The sequence below is a fragment of the Thunnus albacares genome, chromosome 13 (assembly GCF_914725855.1).
Source record: "Thunnus albacares chromosome 13, fThuAlb1.1, whole genome shotgun sequence".
Lineage (NCBI taxonomy): Eukaryota > Metazoa > Chordata > Actinopteri > Scombriformes > Scombridae > Thunnus > Thunnus albacares.
In genome coordinates this window covers 32,043,461-32,067,872 of record NC_058118.1, presented here as the reverse complement: position 1 = coordinate 32,067,872, position 24,412 = coordinate 32,043,461, and the positions used below count along the sequence as shown (strand labels likewise).

Below are 24,412 nucleotides of genomic sequence, written 5' to 3'. Positions count from 1 at the left end.
ACATATTTTTTCCAGCTGGCTGAGGAGACTATTATGCATGCAAGCATAGATTGTACTAAATATGATCAATAAAGACAATATATGAAGGAAGAACTCAGGAAGACTGGACTTCAGGAGCTCAGTGTTAAAACTTTAATGAACCTGCCAAGTGGGTGCAGCAGTAGTTTTCTTTGAGTTTATTAGACAGACAGGATTATTGTGTAAGATTTAATCTCTGGTCCACACCCCGGAGCAGAAGGTGGCGGTAATGCACCTAATACGCTGGTTGACAACCGCCGTTATAAACCAGAAAGAAGAAGTTTTTTTTTCCAGACAGAGTGATACCTCCTGTCAGCCGAGGGGTTTCCTATCTGTGCAGCCGAACACAGCAGCTCCTCCGCGGACTGTTTCATCCTGACGGTCCCGGTGTTTCCTCCGCAGGCTGCACTTCACTCAGCTGCCCGACAGACCCGCTGCTTCTTCCCGCTTTAACCTGAATAACAAACCGGGGCTCGGTGCTCCGGTTGGATCCACATGGAGAGCCGAGGCTAACGTTAGCTGAGAGGCTAGCGGAGCGTTAGCCGCAGCATGTTAGGAAGCACAGCCAGCTAGCACAGCCAGCTAGCACAGCCAGCTAGCCTCAGAGAAACAGAGAAACAGAGAGAGTAGTTGGCAGTTACACGTTTCTTTTGGCATTAAGTGCATTTAGAGGCTAAATGATTTAGCAGCAAGATGGACGGTGGATAAAGAGGAAGGGTGGAGCAGAGAGAGAGAAAGAAAGGTAAATAAATGTGCTAGCTAGCTAACGTAGCTAATGTTACTGATGCGTCATCATCGTCTCGTCAATGCTAAAGCCAATTAGCATATGTAGTCTAGTTAATGTGGTCAATATTATTATAAAATTCATGTGTTTTGGTGAAAGTTTCAGTGAGTGAGTTCATACTTTGAGCTGATAATTTAAAATGATTGAGACAACACAACGTCTTCTGTCACTATTCAGGCTGCTGTCATTTGTTGGAACTTAAAGATGTGTGTTATTTAATGTTTGTGTTGGTTAAAGGACTATTTGAACCTTTGATGGGTAACTGTTAGTGTATATCAGTAAACTGAGGAGGGTGTTGTGCTCTTGCTTGTTTCTTTTTGAAGGTGTAGAGAGCAGCGTTGGTGCCACAGTAGTAGTAGTGTCGTCTCCCTCCTTAATGATATGTACCTTTGGTTTTATTTCAGCTTCATAACACTACATTGTACTAAGCAGCTGTTGGCTCATTAGTTTGTTATTCACATGCACTAAAATTCAGCAGAATGCAGGAAATCAAGTCTTTGTAAGTAAAGTTTTCCTAGTGGGGACCCCCAGACCCCCCGCTGATAAACTGGTCTGACTGGAGCTATATTTCCCAGCCTGAATGATTTTCCCAGTCCGGCCCTGCTGTATAATGTTATACTGAATATAGTTTATGTCACAGCTTTAGCGTCTTCACCATAGTAACGGTGGCTGAGGATCATGGGTAGGCTAATGTAGCCGCTTCCGCTATCGTCCAAAACTGACAAGAAAACTTGGTCACAACCTTTCATATTGTTGAGTTATCAAGGACGCCTTCATGTTTTATGTTGAGAAATGTTAAAGATATTAAAATCAACAGTGAGGAAAATACTCATACGCAGCGCGTCCTCTCCGGTCCCACCAGACTGCTAATATTAGAATAAAAACATGAAAACAAGGATCAAATCTCTTGATTAAATGTTGAGTGATGTAGCGGTTATAGTTTAAAAATGAAGAACAAATGAGAAAAAACAATCCAGCCTCTGAGCTCCCGAGTCCCAACTGACAGAAAAAAACGTGCTGCAGGAACGAAACCTGCTTCCACCTGAAATACATTAGTTTGAAAATCCTGCTGACTGTCACCAAAAAAAAGGAAAAATGGTGTCAATGAACACGAAGAGATTAAATTTAGTGAATATTTCACTGATTACTGTGAGACTGAGACAGACAGGTGGACACTCTCAGGTGAAGACAGACAGGTGGACACTCTCAGGTGAGGACAGACAGGTGGACACTCTCAGGTGAGGACAGACAGGTGGACACTCTCAGGTGAGGACAGACAGGTGGACAGTAAATCAGCTCAAACTCTTGAGACTGCAGCTGATTGTCAGCTGTAACCATCATGCAGGAATGTTCCACCTGTGTGAGAGGAAATAACTTGTCAGTCGTCCAAAGATTGTTGAGGAAAGACAAACAGAAACAGGCGGTTTATCATTTTCATGTTAGTGTGAATCAGTTTAAACAGTCCTGTCATCTGTTCACAATACAAACTGCTGAGTCTGACAAGAAAAAGTCTCATTGTTGACATGATTTGACTTTGAGACGCCTGTTTCTGATTGGCTGAATGTAGCTGCTGTCGATAGTCGTGGTGCGACGTGATGTGATGGACGGTTGTGTTGCCTAGCAACAGCAAAGCAGCTCAGTGTGATGAGGATCAGAGCTGCTTTTTCTAGAGTGATGTCATGTCCATGTTTGCATGCTGAAAGAGAACGTGCTGCTCTGACCCCCCTCCTCCTTTCAGGCTGCAGCCTGCTGGAGTCCGATGGTTGACACCAGGTCTGAGGAAGTGTAAGTGTGTTTTTTATTTCATTCATCAAAACAAAGCTCATTCACATCCTACTGAGGATGAAGATGATGTCATCATCAAACAGATGATCGATCAATAACTGCAGCTGTATTGTGTCTCGTTCTCTCCATCAGATTTCTGTCGACTCACACTGGATCCAAACACAGTAAACAGAAACCTCAAACTGTCTGACAACAACAGGAAGGTGACATATGTGAAGGAGGATCAGTCATATCCTGATCATCCAGACAGATTTGATCACTGGTCTCAGCTGCTGTGTAGAAATGATCTGACTGGTCGCTGTTACTGGGAGGTCGAGTGGAGAGGAAGCGTTGATATATCAGTGAGTTACAGAGGAATCAACAGGAAAGGAAACGGTGATGACTGTAGGTTTGGATTTAATGATCAGTCCTGGAGTCTGTTCTGCTCTGATGATGGTCGTTACTCTGTCTGTCACAATAAGAGAGAAACATCCATCTCCTCCTCCTCCTCCTCCTCCTCCTCCTCCTCCTCCTCCTCTGTCTCTAACAGAGTAGCAGTGTATGTGGACTGTCCTGCTGGCACTCTGTCCTTCTACAGAGTCTCATCTGACACACTGATCCACCTCCACACCTTCAACACCACATTCACTCAGCCTCTGTGTGCTGGGTTTTGGGTCGGGTTCTGGTCTGGTTCCTCAGTGTCTCTGTGTGGTCTGGAGGAGGAAGAGTCTCCTCCTGTTAGAGAAACTTTCTCACTGCTGACCAGATAGTTCAGTCTGTACAGGATCACACACAGCTGATGGTATTTAGTACCAACATGATCTCTCACTGCTTGTAAATGTAAACATGGTTTCCACATGATTGACAGTTTGTTTGTAAAATGAATCAAATGATAAACTGAGTCCAGTTGTTGTTGTTTTCTGTTGTTAGTGTATTAGAAAGGCTTGAACTGTAATGGGATAATGGGAATGGGATCTTCACAATGTTTAGTTGTAGTTCTTCTAGTAGTTTCATAGTAACTGTGTTACCTGATTCCTTCACTTATTTAGAGATCACATGACAAATGATGGTCAGAACAACAGGCCTCCTATTGGCTGGTTAAATGAACACCTCTAATGGTGAAGGCTGAGGCTCAGCAGCTGGAGTGTGGCTGCTTTTATGCTGCGTTCATATCATATTGGAATGATGCTAATTATGAGATTCTGACTTGTAAATAGAATTCAGGTCAACATTCAAGTGGTAATTATGAAGTGGAAAAGCTGAAAGCTCTGATATTTACTGGATATGCTGGATTATTGTCAATAACAGTATTTTTGAGCCTCATTCCACCAACTTTGTAATCATGCAGCCGTCTTGATTTGTTGTGTGACATGAACGCTGGCGAGTTGTAAACATGGGAATCTTTCCCGCCTCTACCATCCATCCCATATGATGTGAACACAGCATTAGAGATGAGAAGTCCAGGAGCTGTTGTGTGTTTCTGACATACAGGAAGTATTTAGTTTTTCTCTGGAGTGTTTATTTAGTTCCTGTGTAGAGAATAAAGTTCATGATGATCAGTAGCTGATGTTAGTTTTCTCCATTTATTTTTGTGTGTGTGCATGTTAATTCATATCTAATTTCATATAGTAGATTGAAGGTATTTGACAGTTTCAGGACTGTTTAAAGTGTCAGTTTAATGTGTTTAGCTCACATTCAGTCTGACAGCTGTTGTTCATCATCAGACACACATTATTATTCCAAGCAGAGTATTTTTATATTCTTAAAACATGTGCGGAGGATCTTTAAAGTTCAGACAGTCTGTGACGACACAACTGACGTCAGTTAAAGTCCGTTTTGATTTTTTACATCCACTGTCAAACTTTTTTGGCTTTTTTTGGTCAGAGCGTCTCAAAAACGATGAGTTCTGATGGTGTTTATTGATCAGATTGATGGATTGGATTCATGTTCTACAGACACACTGTGAGATACATAATCAAAGTCTAAAAATACATCAAAGGAACTTTACAACATATCTGATATACTGTGTAAACTTTGTAAATGTGCATCACATAAGATAGATGATGTGGTTCAGTCAAACTGCTGATGTGAGAGTGGAAGAACAAACTGGTTTTAATGGTTTTAATGGTGACACGCTGTAAAGAGACAGTTTGATTTCTGATGGTGAATGAAAAGACTTAATATAAATATGTTTAATAAGTATGTATTTGAACACTGGTGGAGTTTATTGATCCACTGGATGTGATTATTTCAAACATCTTCATTTCTTTTTAAAGCCTAAATGTTCCTGTTTTCATGTTTTAAAGTGTGAGTGAAGCAAACAGCTCCTCCTCTGACAGGATGTGATGCTGTGAGTGAACAGCAGGTGGCAGCAGACGCTCATGTTTCTGTTCCTCCAACACTTGAGTTTCACACAGTTTATATGTTCAGAGGTGGAAGAAATAAAACGCATCCTTTACTTTAGTAAAAGTAGTAAAACTACCATCAAATACTCCTTTACAAGTAAAAGTCCTGCATTCAACAATATATTGAAGCTCTGAGAAATAAAATGTAGTGAATCATGAAACAGTTGAGTGTTTCTCTCTGACATGTGGAGGAAAAGTAGAAGGTGTGTCCACCAGTCCTCCCATAACACAGTCTAACTGGTCCCAGTATGAATCTAACAGTGGGCAGACTGGTTTGATGATGGTGTGTGTATATTCAGTATCTATATGTTGTAGATTATTCTATGAAGGATGATATTAAAATATATTTAGATTTCATTATCTGCTGTTTTTAACCGTCTTGCCAAGTTGTGACTGTTGGCGTCGACCTGAACAGGAAACAGTCACAACCTGGAAAAATGTTCAAAACCTTTTTAATGGTGGAACCAGCAGAATATATTTTCATCCAGATGTTTCAAAGAGTCTTTGGCTATAGAGCTTGGTTAGAACAATGTAAAAGTGGGCTAATATTTAGATAATAAAGAGGTAATAATAATGTCATATAATGGTAGTTAATAAGTAATAGCTTGGTATTAACAGTGGGTGTAACCACGGTAACAAAGGGCCAAGAAGAAAGGGGATATTTAGTGGAAATAAACCTAAAGAACAATGAGGCAGAACTAATTACAAACATCACAGTAACATTTCAGTAACTATACAGTAACCTGCTAATAATAAGGTTATATCATGTTTTTATTTAAAACAGTAATATGATGACATAAATGGGGTAATAGCCTGATAATAATGATGTAATATGGTTCATATTTTCTAAATATTATGGGCTACTATCAGCGTCATACCTTCAAATGACATCACAGTTCTTGGACGTCTAAATCAGTGATTATCAAATTAACCTGCTGAAATTCTTCGTCTCTCGTGTTTTGTTTTGAGGTAAAAGTGTAAAAATTCTTCTTTTAATGCTGTGATTTGTTACCTGGAAACACGTCTGCTAGTTTCTGTGTAATAGCCATGAATCAGTGCTGCAAAATGCATAACTACATATTTCTACTTCATTTCACGGTGATATTAGATTAAACCAACAGCAACAACCCAAACCAAGAGGCACAGTGATCACCTGGAAACACACCTGGTAGGCCTAACCCTTCCACTGTTAACTCAACACAACATGTGCTACTGTTGATGAAAAGTTCCAGAAATATATGCTGCCTATGGACATATTTCACTCATCAAACTTCAGCTTCAAACAAGCCTTTTAAAAACATGTTTTTTATTATTATGGTATTTTGAAGTTAAAGAAAATACATCATTTTTTATCTTAGGTAACATGAAAGGAAGCATTTAGCAGCTGATTCATGGCTGTTACACAGAAACTACCAGGTGTGTTTCCAGGTAATCAATATGTCTCTTGGTGTTGGTTTCATCTCATCACAATCACCAAACATCACCGTCAAATGAAGTAAAAACGGGTAGTTTTGCATTTTGCATCTTTAGATGTGTTTCACATTATTATCTCTTTATTTTTGGCCCCTTATTATCTAATATTAGCTAGTTATAGCCATTGTTAATACCAAGCTTTTACATGTTAATTAGCATTATTACTAGCTGGTTATTATCAAATATTACCCACTATTACCTTGTTATTACCCAGCTGGAAGGTAAAGTGCTGCCACAAATCCTTCCAGCAGACACCAACAAAACTGCTTCTACGGTTCAACCTCAGTTTAGTCTCACTGGTGAAGTTTCTTACTGGATTTAAACCAGTTCATTTGTTAAATCTTTCTGGTTTTAATTGATACGTTTGTCAGTTGATACATATATATGTGGTTGTTGAGAAATAATAATCAATCTGTCCGTTCTGAACAGACACGTTTTGAACGGGCTCTGCACTAGTTCTAATAAAAAAAGAACTGTTAACTATTATTATTCTTCATTTCTTAAACTGTGCTGGTGTGTTTTTGTATTTCAGGATTGTATTGATTAGTTTTTATGTTGAATGTGTTTCTTTATGTTTCTTTGTCTTTTAACATCTTGGGACCATGTTGGAAATACGTGTTTTCACTGTAACATGTTATCACTTGGATTTCTGTTTTGTGTCTGTAATCCATAAATAAATAAATCATATCACAAATATAACTTTGCTCCAACAAATGTTTCTATATACAGGTGAGAGTGTTGAAGGTTACAGCATTTATAAATGACTTTAAATTAGATGAGAAATCATCCAAAACAAAGAAAACTGTTTTCTCTGCACTTTATTGTTGTAACAAAGACTTTTTCTTTTAACCTTCAGTTGGTTTTTAAATAAATAAGATAAATCAAGATAAAATAACTTCATTTATTATTTATTTTCATATTTCAAACCAGGCAGCAGGTGTTGCTTTGTGTGTCTGCAGTCTGTCAGGATGTCTGATCACAGAGGAAGGTTGTGCAGCTCTATCCTCAGTTCTCAGCTCCCAGTCCTGTAGCCCGAGAGGGTTGGAAGTGAGTAACAACAACCTGCAAAGTTCAGGAGTGAAGCTGCTGTCTGCTGGACTGGAGAGTCCACACTGTACATTGGAAACTCTCAGGTCAGGATTCATCAACCTGCTCAACTGATCACCATTTAAACTGTGATTTATATGAATTGATAAACACCTGGACATTTTCTCTAATCAGATTATTTTCAAACTAGTTGTGTGTTTAGACCCTGTGAATAACTTTCTACTGACATATTTTCATTAGTTTTGTTCTTTCTCCGCTGTTGGAACCTGAAATACCAGAGAGGAGTTTTAGATTCAAAAACTGAATGAAGAACTGTGTAACTGGCCCAAAGTAAAACACATACAGATAACTTATTGAGTGAACAGTGTTTTGGTAACAGTTGTAGTTTCTTTTCATTTCAGAGCAGTATCTGTTCTGGGATGATAGTGATTTTTAGTCACAATGGTGATATGATAGTGCACCCCAGCTGTTATGTGGTTAACCACCATTTAATTCATCTTTTGTTTCAAACAACCTTAAAACTCATGATTACTGAAACTGTGTGAAGTACAGTCTATACTTTTATTTCCACAATATTCAGTCCTTATATGCCACATTAGTTGGGATTCCTGTTCTGTATTCAACTGTGAGCATCTGAGACGGAGTCATTTACCTCTGTGATGTGACGAGAAGGCCTGGCTTTCAGTCTCTGCTCTAATTCATCCCAAAGGTGTTCTATTGGGTTGAGGTCAGGACTCTGTGCAGGCCAGTCAAGTTCATCTACACCAAACTCTCTCATCCATGTCTTTATGGACCTTGCTTTGTGCACTGGTGCACAGTCATGTTGGAACAGGAAGGGGCCATCCCCAAACTGTTCCCACAAAGTTGGGAGTATGGAATTGTCCAAAATCTCTTGGTATGCTGAAGCATTCAGAGTTCCTTTCACTGACTCCGTCCTCACGTCTCCCTCTCATCCTCGCTGGGAGAAGAGACGCGAGTGAGAGAAACCAGGAGACACGTTAGCGTAATAAAAAGTATCCCAAAATGCATTTCACACCAACCGGCAGCGATGGCGGAGACTTTGAGTCAGGCTAAAAGCTGTTGTAACTTTAATTGTAGGATTATTAATATGTCACTTTATTCATTTTTAATGTTTTCAGGTGAGAAAGTAACATATAGATTCCAACATGTGGCCAGTTTATCCCAGTAACTCCAGTCTGTAAACCTGCTGGGATGTGTTGGGAGATGTTTGGACCAGCCGCTCATCTCAGCTGCTAGCAGCCCGACTCCTGAGATGATCGGCTGGTCAACATGTGGTCATCCCGGGGAGAACATGATCCATGAACTGATCTGCAGCTCTTTGCTGATTCACCGCTGGCTCTAATGTCTCCGCAGCATTTAGATATATGATATAATTCCTTCTGGAAGATAAATGTTGGTCTCACAGATGAAATCTAACAATTGTAGCTGCAACATTAGTTTGTCTGAATGTAAAGTGAAGCTTCATGTTTTTACTGGACAGAACAGCAGCGCTGCCTCTGGAGCTCCACATGTACACATATCACCACATTTACACACATATACATGGATTCAAATGAACAGATTCATTTCATTTATTTTATTAAGCTACATAACAGTTTAGATTTTTATTATAGCTACATTACAGACTGAATAACATCATTTACTGCATCTCTCTGTCAGTGAGGTTTTTGTTTTGTGAGATAAAAAGTGTTAGTGGAGCTTTGAGTTGAGATTATTTTGTCACAGTACAGTCAGGTAGGTGTGTTGAAGCTGAGCTGCTGCTGTTCCAGCTGCAGAATGATCTACTGCGTCCTCTCGTCCTCACAAGTTTGTACTACTGAGTCCAACTTGCCAAGTCTGAACTAGCAAGTACACGAGTCCCAACTTGGGACTTTTTCTTTTTTTTTTCTTTTAACCTTCAGTTCGTTTTTAAATAAATAAGATAAATCAAGATAAAATAACTTCATTTTTTATTTATTTTCATATTTCAAACCAGGCAGCAGGTGTTTGCTGCTTCTTCTTTCTGTACTCGAGGCCCCAAACTGAGCGTGTGCAGAAGTTTTCCTGTCTGTCGAACAAGTTGAGCTTTTAGCTTTTATTGTAAATGAAACTTCAGTCAGAAAGTTTTACAGCCTGCAGGAGTTTAACAGTCTGCTGATGTTCAGAACAGATTCTGTGGGCAGAGAAAGAAAACTAGTATCTAGTGGGACTCTACTGAGAGAGGAGACAAATGTCATATTTCCATCATGTTTTCCATTGTGTGGTTTTATTCCAGCCCATTAACAAGCATCAGGAGGGCAAAATATTAGGAACACTTTTCAATATAACACAGTCCAGTACAGCAGCCCCACTACCACCTCAATAATAAATATAAAATACAATTATCACCTTTCTGACAACGTCAACAACAACTGAGAATGTAGAAGCTTTGTAAATGTAGAATTGATGGCAGAGCTGTTGTGTTGGATCGCATCAGACTGCACAGGTGTTCCTAATAAAGTGATCTCCAGTCATTGTACATTTAGAGTCTGGAGGGTTGTGAGGTCACAGGTCACGTTAGAAAAAGCCTTCAGGACTGGAACATGGGCTGTGTGGGAGTCGGTCCTGATGAGATGTGATATATCAGAGTTGAGGCTAACATTAGCAGCTCTGGAAGGTTTACCTGAGATCAGCTGCTCGTCATCTTGTAAAAGTGAAACATGTTGAAAATACAAACAGTTAAGTATCAGTCTGATAATTCAGCAGTTTTTCTGTATGAAGTGTCTGAATGGTTTTTGGGTTGTGAGGAATTTAATGAGATTATTCAGTTTGATTTCAGTGTTCGTTCACTTGACATGTTAAGAGTGTCGAGTCATTACTGGTGTAAATATAACGAGAATTAAATGAAGCTGCAACTTAAAGCAGCTTCTGTCTGTTTGTCTCCATCTAGCAGCAGAAACCTGAATCACAGTCTGGTGATTTAAACATCACAACTCAAATAACAAGAATAATAATAATAATCAACAGATGTCGACAGTCTGATCTTCTCTGGTCACAGAACTGAACTGGGATCAGCGAGCAGAAACTGGTTTGATGGTCTGAGACCACGTTCAGGCTCACAGGCTGTTAGAGGTCTGTTATATATTCTGGAGTCAGTCAGTCCCAGTTAGAGATGTGGCGGGAAACCTTTTTACAATAAACTGTGGTGAAACATTGTTTCTGACTGTGATTATTGTTGTTTTCAGAGACACTGTGAACACAGAGCAGCTGTTCTGTCTTCATCAGCAGTTTGATTCTGTTCAGACACGACGAAGCAGCTTTCTGCTGCTCACAGGCAGAATAACCAGAGAAGCAGGTCAGATCAGTCCAGATCCAACATCTCTGCTCAGGACTTTCTATATTAACCTGAGCTGCCAACACACTGAAGAGCAGCAGCTTACAGGTCTGAATGTTCTCTGCTGCTGTTTGTTACTGATGTGCCTTTTATAAATGAATTGAACTGTTAACACTTCATACAAAGTTCAACACTCCAGTATTTGAATTAGTTAAATAAGCTCCGACCTTCAAATCCATCCATTTCATCAGGAAAAATTCATGAATTTCAGACTATGAATGTGTTTCTATAAGAAACTCTGAGCTGCATTTAAAGTGATTTCCAGTCAACAAGCTGCTTTTCTTTACTGTTTAAACTGTATTTAATCAACTGTTTTCAAAGCTGCAACACACAGAATAATATTCAGTCAATAAAACACAAGCTGATCTTTGTGTCATTTATCTGTGTTTTAGCACTAATAGCAGGATTTCAGGAACTTGAATGATTATCATGATAATACTGTTAATCATGATATTTTGGCCTGTGATAGTCATAGTGTGATATCAGCACATCCTCAGTCCAAGTCCTGCTTTAAAGGTAAGTAATACAATTTTAAAATCAGCTGTAAAATGTAAATGAAACCAGTGAAATGATGCTGACGGCTGAAACATGTTTTCTGAAGACATTAAAACAGAAACACAGTTTTAAAAAGTCCAGGTTCAGGTTTGGATTTGAGGTTTAATTTAGAGACAATAAGTAAAAGTTCTTCTCTGTGGCGTCGATAACAAACTGTCTGAGTGTTCGGAGCCTCCAAACAACAACAAAATGTTATCAGGAGTAAAAAATGAACCGATTACATCAATAAAACACACAGTTAGTTCAAAAATGTCAAAATATCAATCTGTATACTTTTTCTTTTAACCTTCAATTCATTTTTAAATAAATATAAATAAAGATAATAATATTTACATAAAGATAATTCAAGATAAAATAACTTCAGATGCTTTATTTCATTTGTTATAAATGATTAAATGTTTGTGAAATATGGAATAATTAGAAGAGTAAACCAAATGAAGTTTTAATTGAAAAGTATAAAACTTTATATTTCTTTTTACTCTACTAAGAAGTTTTGACTGTTTTTCAGGTTTCAGGTCTCTGTAGTTTAAAGTGATTTATATATAATATATATAATATAATATATATAAAGTATAAATACAGTATAAACTGTATATGACAACATTTCAGAAAAAATCAAATTTTGTCTCCTCCAGGCTGTGAAAACAAAAAGACAATAAAGACTAAATCTATTGAGAAAGAAAAGTGAATATAAATCTATTGTAGATGTGTGACACATGTTTTTAAACTAAGGGGTCAGTGTTTGTTATCAACTGGATGTGATGTCATGTCGTTGTCATTTTGGGCATACATGTTGGTGAAGAGATCCTGCTCCTAGTTCAGGGTTGCCAACTCTCACGCTTCACGCTGCCCAAACTATTCTCACACCAAAACATCGCCACAGCAACAGAGATGAACAGTCACAGTCTTTTTGCTAAAGAGTGATGCTTAAACTACGCGGATTATTTTTGTACAGTCATACACAGGGCTGTAACGGAGACTAAACGCACATAAACGCCGTTTAACCTCCTCCTAAACTCTGAAACAGCGTTTACACAGAAAGCTGTTAAAGGCTCAGAGCGGCTTTCTACCGCAGCTTCTGTTGTATCTTCTGGGAGCGCTCGTTTTGTTTTCCGTTTGAACTTTGTATCCTTGTATGAGACACGGAGACAGCTGTTACTGTTAACGAGGGGTGACCAACAACCCACCGCCCGCTCCTGCTGCGCGGGTCTTTTAATCAAACAAACCCTCCGTGCTGAAGCCAGCAGGCAGACGAATGAATCAGAGTTCAGAGGATCATATATGACATTAACTGACGCGCAGCATCAAATAATAATGTCAGAAAAAGCAGCACAAAGTAAGAAGCTAGAAAAACTCTTCAGCAAAAAGTGGAGCTAAAGTTCTTTTAAATTGACATCAGTGATTTAAGCGTCCAGTTTATCTATCTGTTGCTGCTTTAGCCTGACTGTTACTTTACAGTAACGTTAATGTTAATGTAACGTTAGCTTGATAGTTTAGATAGATGGGCTGATGATGCATCCCCGCTGTGTGTTTTGTCCACAATGTCTGTAATTAACATCATACAAGTTAAAGTTCTGCTTCATGCTCACTCCGATTTTTAAAGGAAGGCTTTTTATATTTTCAGAGTGAGTGAAGGAATCAGGAGAGAGGAGACAGAAGTGAGGAAGAGTTGCAGGATGTAATAATGTTGAAAGGAAAACAAGCAGAAAGTAAAGAACTTTCAAAAAGATTGAAAGAAAAAGTTTAAGGATGAAAGAGAAACACAGAGGCCACGCAGGCGTCATCTGATAGACACCAACACATTCAAAGCAGGAAAACTGGTGAGGAAATTACAGCTGTATCTAGATGAATTACTGTTCTGGTAAATATTTTAAAGGCACAATCTGTTATTGGAATGTAGAGACATCCCACTAACAGAAGTCAAAGAACAAGATTGAAACCTGCTATAAAATGACTTTTCATTCAGGCTGAATGAAATGATTGGACGGGATTATTACAGGCCTGCAACCGTCACACATACTGGATTTTCATTTGATTTATTGATGGCTGTCGGGATGTACAGAGAATTTCAACAACTATAACAAAAATGCTTCTAAAATACATTAGATACCCTAGCTTTAAGGTAAGCCTATAATTCAGATTGTATTGGCTGCGTTACATATTGTATGTCGTGATATGACAAATTAGTTGGCAGATTTACTTCATCTAAGTGTCCTGCCATGAAAAAATAGTGAAGAACACTGATGTACATATTTGGCTGAGTGACTGTGTGTGTGTGTAAACCCTTGTTATTGCCTTTTAACTTATGAACATTCAAATAAACGTTGTAGTTTTGATATCGGGAACAACACATCTTTGACTTTCATTAGTGAATGAACCTGTGTGCCCTTTATTGGATTAGTGTTTGTCTACTACTGTGGTGTAGTCAGGCTGTATCCTTAAATCTGAGACCTCCCGCTCCCACCACATGTGTAAACTGCATACTGTTTTACACCCTGATGGTCAACTGAGTCCAAATACGTGCATGTGATTAAGTGTGTGCACGTAGTCCTGATTAAGCCCGTGGCATCAAAATCTCCCTCCAGCAGGGACCCAAAGTTGGCAACCCTGTCCTAGTGTAACCGGTGGTTTCTAGCGTTGTGTTATAAGGAAGAGGCTCAGACCAGGGTGTCTTTGGAGGCGACCGTTTATTCCGGCAACTGACGACAGAAGTAAATAAAAGAAATCCTCCGGTCAGTTGTGATGCTAACTCAGGCTCCTGCACAAATTAAATGACACAGAAATGTGTTAGCATACTGCACAAGAAGTCCGAGCTAATAAACAAACTTACACTCGTAATTCAAAGGAAGTGCACGACGTCGCTTACCTCTCCCATGAAGTACAACAACAAAAGGGGAGAGGTAAAGGCGGGGGACATCATTTATAGAGGGGGGGGGGGCAACCACAACAGTGAACGTAGGGGTACAATGAACTGAGTCTTAAATGTTCCACCTGTTGACCCTGGAGGAATAGCACGTCAGGATTGAACTATTTACAGATTTTGTGTAATTCTAATACATATGCTGCACAGTTGACCCTGTTACACTAGTCTGGTTGAACTTTTGAACCTGTTTCTATCTGAGGGCTGCTTGCTGACCTCTGAGGTTAGTTAGAGATATGTTTGTCTTAACCCGACTGTTTTAGAGACTGTGTGGATCATGAGGTACCTCGACAAGCTAAAGTTGAAGGATGTCCATGTTTGAAGGTATTGATCGACCGTGAGGTCTGTTAGATCGTATGACTATTGTGACGACCCCTCCGCTCCACTCGCTGCTCCTGTGTTTTGGTTTGTTTGTTTGTTTCAGGGCGGAGGATCGTCATTGACTTCATGAGCCACACCTGGGCCCGGTGTGGTCTGGTGTATAAAGCATGGCCTTCCACGGAGCTTCCTGCTCTCTTCTCCTCGCCACTTCCTCTCCCAGCGCGGCGCGGCACACACACACACACACACACACATACACACACACACACACACACACACACACACACACTTATTACAAACACCTGGACAATATAAGACAATCCAGTACAGTTGTTAAACAGCCCCCCCCAAACTTATTACAAACACAAATATAACAGAGTCTGGTGACTGTAGTTTATTATTATTGATGACTGTGACAGTTTATTGATTATTGATCAAACACCAGCTGGTCCTGAGGAACTGTCTGCAGCCACTCGTCTGACCTGCAGGTGGCAGCAGAACTGCAGCTTCATCAGCCTGAAAACCTGCATTTAATCAGAAGATACATCACATTAAATACATTCACTTCTCTGTCAGATTATATTTAGTTATAACATGATTCATCACAGTTATTTAACACGTTTTTACAACAAGTTCAACTAATTATTATTATCAACTTATTTCCACAGTGATCCTGACTTTAAATAAATAATAATACACTTTTATTACACTTTTCCACAGTTACAAAGTGATTCACAAATATAAGTAAAACATTTGAAATGCATTAAAGAAGTCGTGATCACACACACATTCATACATTCTGTATATATGTAGATGGGAAGGTGAGGTAGAAAGAGCTTCAGCTAGAAGTAATCCAGGAGAAATGATCTGGAAGTTTAGTGATCTTCAGTCGGTGGAGACGGTTAGTCAGAGTTTATATCAGTATTTAACTCGGCTGCGTGAGAAAGAGTTAGCTAGAGGAAGTATAGCTGAAGACTAGATCACTAAAGAAAGAGCTCAGTAGCATCATGGAGGAATATATCTATAGAAATAATCTAAGCTGCAACATTAATGCAACTAGGATGCAGCTACTCACTAACTTTAAAGAAAAATGGTCAAAAGATATTCTGTTAAAACCAAAATGACAGACTTGTATTGAAATGAATCAGTCCTGTGGTAGTGAACCTTATATTGAACCACATGGTACCAACAGGTTCCCTCCTGTTCAAACATCCAGGTTATGTGAGCTGTGTGAACTGGGAGACGTTGACAATCAATCACATTTCTTTTGTATCGTCCCTGTTAAGAGAATTTATTGAGTGAAATGTATGATTGAAATTCAGGAATATTTCTGAGCCCTGATGAAGAAAAGATGGACGTTAGTTTCATTTTAGTGTCTTTAAGTTGGAAAGTTTAGTTTGTAAAGCTGTAAAAAAGCCAGGATGGTTTGTTAGTTTAATATCATCAATCAGATGAGATGCAGCGTCTGCTGGTTTTGTTGATAGTAAATTTGAAGCACAAGTGGGTTTGACATTTATAAATGCATGACACAATAATATCAGTAATAACAATTGTTTCTCCATGTGTGAATTCAAATAGGCACTTTAAACTTGAATGGAGCCAGGGAAGACAGTAAAAGAGCTGCGTTCTTTAAGCTGATGGAGCTGAAGAACATAGATGTGAACTGAATCCAGTGAATCCAGTGAATCCAGTGAATCCAGTGAATCCAGTGAAAGGACTGAGCCTGAGCTCAGTAACACACTGCTACTGTCAGGTGACTCAGACATCCAGCAAAAAGAGAGCATGCTCTTCTCCATGTTCTTCCTCTTGTTTTCCATTTGCCACCTGATGCTGTGTTTGCTCCATCTGATGGACCAGAGATTATTTCAGTGGAGAAATCAGAGCGGTTCATTTCTTATTTACTGAATGTCTCTTAGTTATGAGAAGATTGTTTTATCCAAACAGTCCAAAGATTTAACTGTAAGATGAATCAAGCCATCTTCCTAAATGTCGTCGTGTACCAGTCATACACTCTCTTCACATAGAAAAATTATTTGTAGGTCAAAAATGTCACAAAATTGTGTGAAAGTGTTCCTTCTCTGAACTGACGCCATTAAAGTTCAGCACAAACATCATTCTGTCATCAGATAAATCCTCTAATCAACTCAGACATTCCACAGATGAAGCTGTTTTAGTGTAATACAATAAAACTAAATAAATGCTACATTTACAAGTATGTGTTTACTGAGTTTAAAGTGCAAAGTGTTGCTTTCACTTTCACTGACAAACAAAACGGAGACACTGACGTCTGTCAAATGGAGCCTGAAAGAATCAATAAGTTACTAACATGAAATATATTCAACCATACAGAAAATATAAACATAAAACAAATAACACTGAGAAGAAACAATGGGTTTCTAATTACTGATTGACAGAAACTGATTTAAAAATGTTGGAAAGATTAAATGATTCATCAAAGTTATTGAAGCACCTTCGTGACGCTTTATTCTGGATAAATGAAGGTGAATTTGTGAAATAAAAGAGAACTTTTTTCATTCCAAAGGGAACTTTTATTCCCAAAATGCTCAAGATACAAAAACATATATATATAGTATATACATATAGAAATATTCCACATATACATACATAAAAAAATAAAAAGTATTCATAAATATTAACATCAAACAATAAAGATGGAGTAAATGTATAAAACAATTAAATAAGAGAGGATAAAAGAACAAAACAGGGTGCAACACACATGAAAGTGAAGGATGACAGAATGAAAACTAAATTATTATTATTATGAGCAAATAATAATCATCTGTGTTACAAATATTACACAGTACAAGCACAAAAATACAGAGAAAAGAAAGAAACGAACAGTATGAACTTAAGAATGAAACAGAAAGAAAAGAATATTTCAGAAACAGGAAATGAAGAGAAAGAAAATGTTCCAACAGTTTCTTCTTCTGGTAAAAAGGATCGACTCATTGTCTAACTGTGGTTACACATTTAGACAGTAAGTGAAAGAGTTGTGGAGTCTCTGTCTTTAGTTTTTATATGTCTCCTACTGGCCACATGTCAGAAACTCTCTTCTTGTCTTACTGTGTAAACTGGTTTAAGTCTCTGTCTGTCATCAGTCAGTTATTCAGTTATTCAGTCAACATTCAGGGTCCAGGTACAGTTGTGCACCACAGTGACTTGGTACTTTACAAGCTGTGAGGCTATGAATGAGGAAATAAACCCTGCAGTGACAGAGATCGATCAGTTAACAGTATTTAGCAAGAACCAGCCTGCTCTTATGATGATGAGATGCCACCTTCACTCCACTATCAGTCAAAATATAACAGACAGGAAGTGGCTCAGAGACAGATGGGATCACACATGAATAAAGGTTCTAAAAGGACATTTATAGAGAAAAACGCCTCTAAAGATGCTCTCTATGTGAATTTACCGTATAAAATAATGTAATAATGTTCGTCAGTAATGAATGCAGTGTGTGATGCACGTAGTTTCCTGACATCCTCTCTGACTCTGCTTATTGGCTCCTGAGCCAGGAAGCCAAACCAATCACACGAGCTGGAGGCAGAGAGAGGGACGTCACATGATACAGACATACAAAGGCTGATTCAGCAGCTCTTCTGTGGCTCAACACTGAAATTGTTTCCATGACAGTGAGAATATGTGAGTTATTGAATGAGATGCAGTTTTAATTCGGTCCTTAAGTTAATGCTTAGTGAATACATGAAGAGCAGAAAAACACTCAACACATGAAATTTACTTCCTTTTTCCAAAGTTTAATTGCATTAGAAGAGTTCCTCACTAACCAACAGAGTCCAGCCTGTGGTGAGTAAAGGAGCCTGCCTGACGATAATCTGACCTCTCTGTTGTACATGATGTGTCAAGAACAATTTCATTTCTACAGTGATGTAGATGATACACATACCTGGATATGGACCTGTTAATATTATTTCTTATTATTTCTGGGCCTTTAAAGCCTTTCTCAGTGAGATTTAGGACGATATGCAAGAAAGGACCCCAGCCGGACTTAAACCGGAGATGCTGTGCTTCATGGTCAGCGCCTTAAACCACTAGACCTCCACTACACCTCACATTTAAAACGTTCACATTCAAAATAAGCTCTGTCCCCCTAAAACCTGATGGTATAGTTGCAAAATATCAATTATTACCTGAAAGTATCCAAAAATTGTTTAAAATGAGAGAAAGTCGATGTGATCTGAGAGGAATTTACATGTTTAAGTAAAGATCAGTGAGGACTGATGTAATAAATCATTGTATTTCAGTCAAAGGTGTGAATTTATGAACAGTGTTTCTGACAGGAAGGGAGGTTAGAGATGGGTCGAGTCCAAGAGTTGAGTCCAGATTATGATACATAATTCATTGAACCTGGAGCTCTGCAGCCTCTCCATCACTGCCCTCATGTTCTTCACTTAGTCTGGTATACCTGGTTCTACTGCGATTTGTATCCATTTCCTGGAGCTTCTGTTTGAACCATTCCAGGAATTCATCCCGTTTTATGGAAACTTTCACTGGAAGCGTCTGAACCTTGTAGAACCTGTCAGTGGTGTAGGGCCCTGTTGCACTAGCTGTGATCATCTCATCTATTTTACTCAGCAGGTCTTTTCTCATTGAAAACATTATACACATATTTTGGTGTATAATGTAATAATTCAAAAGATTCTGGCACATTCAGGCACAGTTATTTTCTGCTTCAAACACTGGAAAGGAAAATACCACATTTAAAACATGTTCTGCAAAAGGTGCTATAAAATCTACATATTATGCATATTCATTATATGCATAATATAATGTACCTGATGCCTTCAGTATTTGAAGAGCCAGCTTTTTCATCTCATGTGCCATTTCCTTTTTTTCACTCATTTTTTGAATATATTTTGTTGTATATTTTCAATGAGCCTTTATTGTGAAATTCACCAGTGAAATGTTCTGGAAGTTGTTGTGCAGCTAGCTGGGGTCCTGTAGGATGTAGAGAAGTGGAATCATTGATTGGAAACCGGAAGTTTCCTTTTTTTTGAAATTTTGAATATATTTTTGTGTATAATACAATCAAAATCTCTCCCTCTCTCTCTCTATGTCTCTCTCTCTATGTCTCTCTCTCTCTGTCTATGTCTCTCTCTCTCTCTATGTCTCTCTCTATGTCTCTCTCTGTCTCTCTATGTCTCTCTCTATGTCTCTCTATGTCTCTCTATGTCTCTCTCTCTCTATATATATATATCTCTCTCTCTCTATGTCTCTCTATGTCTCTCTCTCTCTCTCTATGTCTCTCTATGTCTCTCTCTATGTCTCTCTCTGTCTCTCTCTATCTCTCTGTCTCTCTCTATGTCTCTCTCTCTATGTCTCTCTCTCTCTCTCTATGTCTCTCTCTCTCTCTCTATGTCTCTCTATGTCTCTCTCTGTCTCTCTCTCTCTCTCTGTCTCTCTCTATGTCTCTCTCTCTCTCTCTCTCTCTCTCTGTTATTTCCTGTTGAAGTTTAGTTTCTCTTTCTGTTCTCGTCGTGTCGCAGCTTCTTTTCTTCTTCTAAAGGTATTTATTGTGACTTTATTGTGTTTATATTGTGACAGTTTTCACTGTTTGACTCTTGAATGACTCTTTGTTCATCTTGTTAGTTTAGTTCCAGTAGAAACAGCAGAAATCTGTAGTTCAGAACTCTACTAACAGTCAACACAAATCAACATGCTGGAAGTTTTCCTCCATTTTAGGTTCACTGTTCAAAGTAGTGATGGGCGGACCGATTCTTTTCACAGTATCGGTTCCTTCCAGTTGATACATGTAAATATATCGAACCTTTGGAGTTTTGATACTTTTTGCAAAATGTGCCGTCAGTTTCTCTGTGACACTCAGTTATAGTACAGACACATTCGACAACTGCAGTCAAGTCAGCCGCCACTCCGGAAATTACAGTCCAACTAGCCGCCACGTACTTTCCTTCTGGTCCTTTATTGTTTAATTCCACAGTGAAATGTTCTGGAAGTTGTTGTGTTGTTGCTGTTTCAATCAAACTGTAATATTATCGATCGACTGTACAGGAAATGACAGCGATGTTAAACCACATTTAGTCGACGGACCATCTTTGTCTTCCAAGTAGAAAAACTCATTACCGTAATAACGGAAGTGTGCGCGCAGTAGGAAATTACGTGGCGGCTGACTTGACTGCAGTCATTCGACAGCTCGTGCTGCCTGCCCCACAAAATTTCTCTTCAGTGCATTACCAGTCATCATGTATAAGTTTACATTAATAAAGATAAAATATTAATTTCAATGCATTGATTCAGCATCCCACTTGTATGTAGGTAGGCTATATAAGCTCAATACGATGTGACAGAAATGTGATGTGTCACTGACCAACGATCAGTCGGTGTTTTTGAGGGGCGGGTAGCAGAGAGAGCAGCAGGTGGTTCAGTCTCGTTCAGTGAGTTGCTGCCAGGCTGTCTGGACTCGAGTCAGTCACTGACGTCCCCGTTGGAGACGGTGATTCCCGCTCATTCATCGGTGCTCATTCATGTTTAGAGCGACTGCACCACCGTAGCAGGCAGGCAGTGTGAGCAGGACCCTACGATAACAGTGATGGGTGTGGGCGGTATGAGTGGGAAAAGTCCGGGATTCATGAGCACTCGCTACGTTTGACACTAAAAAGATTCGTTTGTTCATTTTTGCTCATCACTAGTTCAAAGTGTCCAATAACAGCTGACAGTACTGAGTCAGTGTTCACAGATCAATAACTTCCAACATTTGTCCAACAACCTGCTCTGTCTGTATTAGTAACAGCTTCAAGTTCAAATAACTTGATTTATTTACAAGAAGAAGAAACACAGAGAACATGTGGGTCACATGCTGAGTAAAAATAGAGTTACAGTCCATAAAAAGTACAAACATAGAAGTGAAAACAGGTAAAAAATATCTTAATCTACAACATACAGAGTGTGTGTGGCAGTGGTGGAGGAAGGGGTTAAATCTGGCCGGAGCTTTCAGACTCTGTGTGACGCTGATAGATGTGTAATGTAGCTCCTTTCCTCTGACTTTAATGAACAGCTGTGGCTGTCACACAGCAGCAGCATCCATACCTGTGTCTCCAGACTGGGAGACAGCGGTAACTTCATCAACTATTTAAATCTTCTGATGAGACGTTGAGATCTCACGATAGAATTATTAACTTAAAGGCTTTTCTGTACAGAAAACAGGTGACCTGTTACACACAGATTCAGAGTTTATACAGTGAAATAATTGGGAGCAAACCGGCCGTGCTCAGGATGAGTCCAGACGTGACACCAGTAGAGATTTATGTTGCTTTGTTGAATACTGGTGGAAGTGTTTCCCCTGGGTTGACTGGTTTGGTCTGGGGGGGTGAAGAACATTTCTCTGTTCTGTTTCTGTGTTCAGTGTCTTCAGGTTAGGCTAACCCATTGTTGCTAACTGTGGAGCTAACCCCCTTCACTTTTCCAGCAGTTGGGGAAATAACAGACGTGACTTTTCTTGGTCTTGACAAGCTGCAGCATTTATTAACTGACTCACTGTAGTCTGTTCTGTACATTTACTGACACACTGACAACTTCCTGCTCGCTCTGATGAAGCTTCACTCAGTCGCTGCACAAACATTACGCACTGCCCTGTTGCCCTGCGTGTATTTCACAGCATCAGAGACAATAATGCAGGTCTTAATGAATGTTACCCCTGTGCCACACATTGTTCCACGTCTGCACTATTTTAACACTAATTCCAACAGTCAACCTTTCAATGTCTGTTGTTACTCTGAAAAATTACCTGCATATAACATGTAATATGTGCATCAATAATAATAAATGAGACTCAAATAAATACACAGCTGACACTGAGTGTTAAAGGCTCAATGTATGATGCTGCTGCTTTTCATAAATGAATGAAATAGATTATTAATAATATGCTGTTTAGTTGTGTTTAATGTTGAGCAGTAAAAGTAAACCATGTTTTAATAGATGTTCTGCAGTGAATTTATTGTTCATCAAACAGTAAAATGTGCTGCAGTTATATTAGGAACACTGTCACTAGCTAGCAAGTCAACAACAGCTCACCAACCTGACAGATACACATTTTATCAGCTTTCAACACGTCACTAACTGCACTTAAACACAGTCATGTGATTATGTTCTGACAGTTTGACATCAAATGAACTCAAACGGTTTCAAACAGTCTTGAGTTTGTTTGTGTAAAACATTTTATTCATTGTCAGAGAAGTTTAGTGTCAGTATGAAGGGTCGCCCCATTCAGTCACCTTTAAACTGGTGCATGTTTTAATAACCAGTATCATGCTGGTAGTGAGGGAGACTTTGTTTCACAGGTGGTATGGTTAGTGATGAACAGCTAATAAAAGTCATTAAATAATATTCTCTGAAATCTTTCTAAACTATATCACAGACAAACTGTTGAAAACATCTTTTCATTGATGATATTCAGTATTTTAACCAAGCTAAGAGCTGCAGCAATAGAAACTAAAGTTTATGTTGCTGCCAAACCTTCATTCAGTATCTTTATACTATATCAATGTAAAATCAATGTCACATTATATAAACTACAAAGTGAATCACTGTCATCAAAACACAGTAAACTCTGTTTGTGGAATAATGACGGAGTTTAAACTACAATGTGATGCCTCATCACAGGAAGATCTTTGTTCTGCTGTACAGAACTGCATTTAGTGTTGAGTCAGACAGATTGTTCTCTCTTATTCTGCCTGTTTTAATCTTTACTGTACATGATGATGATGATGATGATGATGATGCTCCATTAATTCAACCATAAATCATGGAAACGTCTGTACTTTGATCCTTATAATCTAACACTGATTGACAGACAACATTCCCACAAGATCAAATAGAATATAACACAGCTGTAGCAACTATAACAGAACCATAAATAAAGATGAATGTAAATAAAAATATGATGCATTGATGCTCTGAAACACAAACATTCATGTGATCTTGTGGCTCCTTCTAATCTCCTCGGGGATAAAAGAGAGAGAACACGTTTAGTGTCTGACAAACTTCACAAGTTTTGTCTCCACTGATATTTGTGAAAATTGTTGCATCAGTATCTTTATGTTTATTCACTAAATCATCAGTTGAAATACATGTCAGGCCTCTGAGTGTGATATGCTGCTTAACTGTTATTAATCAATAAAGTGTCATTCAGTACAATCTCTAATTAAAACAGCAAGAAGTACAAATGACTCCATAGAAAACCAGAGTCCTCAGACTGATGATGAAGGACTGATGAAGGAGAATCAGCAGCAGTTTCTCTCTCTGTGTTTCCTCTGCAGGTGAAGCTACAAAGACTCTGTGACTGGATGTGGATCTGAATTCACCTGGTGAGTATTTTTATTTCTTCTGCCACACAGCTGACTCCACCAGCAGCTCATCTCCATTAAATGTGCTCTATAGTGGTAAATGAAAAGCCAACAGAGAACTGGAACCTTCTGAAAGTAAAACATGAAACATTAAACCTCAGTGGAAATGAAGAATAATGTCTTACTTTGCTGCCATCTGGTGGTTGAATCAAGAATGACGCCGTTGTAACTGCAGTGCTGGTGTGATGTGCAGCTTGTTGTAATGAATGAGCTTGTTGTTGTGTTTGTGTGAAGGTGTTTCTCTGCTATGGATCAGTGTGAGGACAGAGAGGAGGGAGTCCCTCCCTCTAAAAGCTCTCTGTGTGGGGAACATGACAGCCAGACCAAAGCTCAGAGGTGAGATGAGGATCTCTA

The 24,412-nt window shown here is 38.9% G+C and overlaps 2 protein-coding genes and 1 long non-coding RNA gene across 3 annotated transcripts in view; all 3 read left to right on the top strand.

The window, feature by feature from the left end:
* The window catches only part of LOC122995077, a 32,503-nt gene extending 28,375 nt beyond the window's left edge, over window positions 1-4,128 (top strand). The window contains exons 17-18 of the mRNA XM_044370057.1: window positions 2,541-2,587; window positions 2,720-4,128. Coding sequence (XP_044225992.1) covers window positions 2,541-2,587; window positions 2,720-3,336 — 664 coding nt within the window. The 3' untranslated portion in view covers window positions 3,337-4,128. The remainder of the gene's footprint in view (window positions 1-2,540; window positions 2,588-2,719) is intronic.
* LOC122995113 (NLR family CARD domain-containing protein 3-like) overlaps window positions 1-24,412 on the top strand; it is a 381,835-nt gene that overhangs the window by 296,766 nt on the left and 60,657 nt on the right. The gene's annotated exons all lie outside the window — the stretch shown is intronic.
* LOC122995150 lies at window positions 20,171-24,334 on the top strand. The gene is made up of 3 exons (XR_006406732.1): window positions 20,171-20,205; window positions 23,866-24,019; window positions 24,293-24,334. It is a non-coding gene; the product is annotated as an uncharacterized LOC122995150 (long non-coding RNA).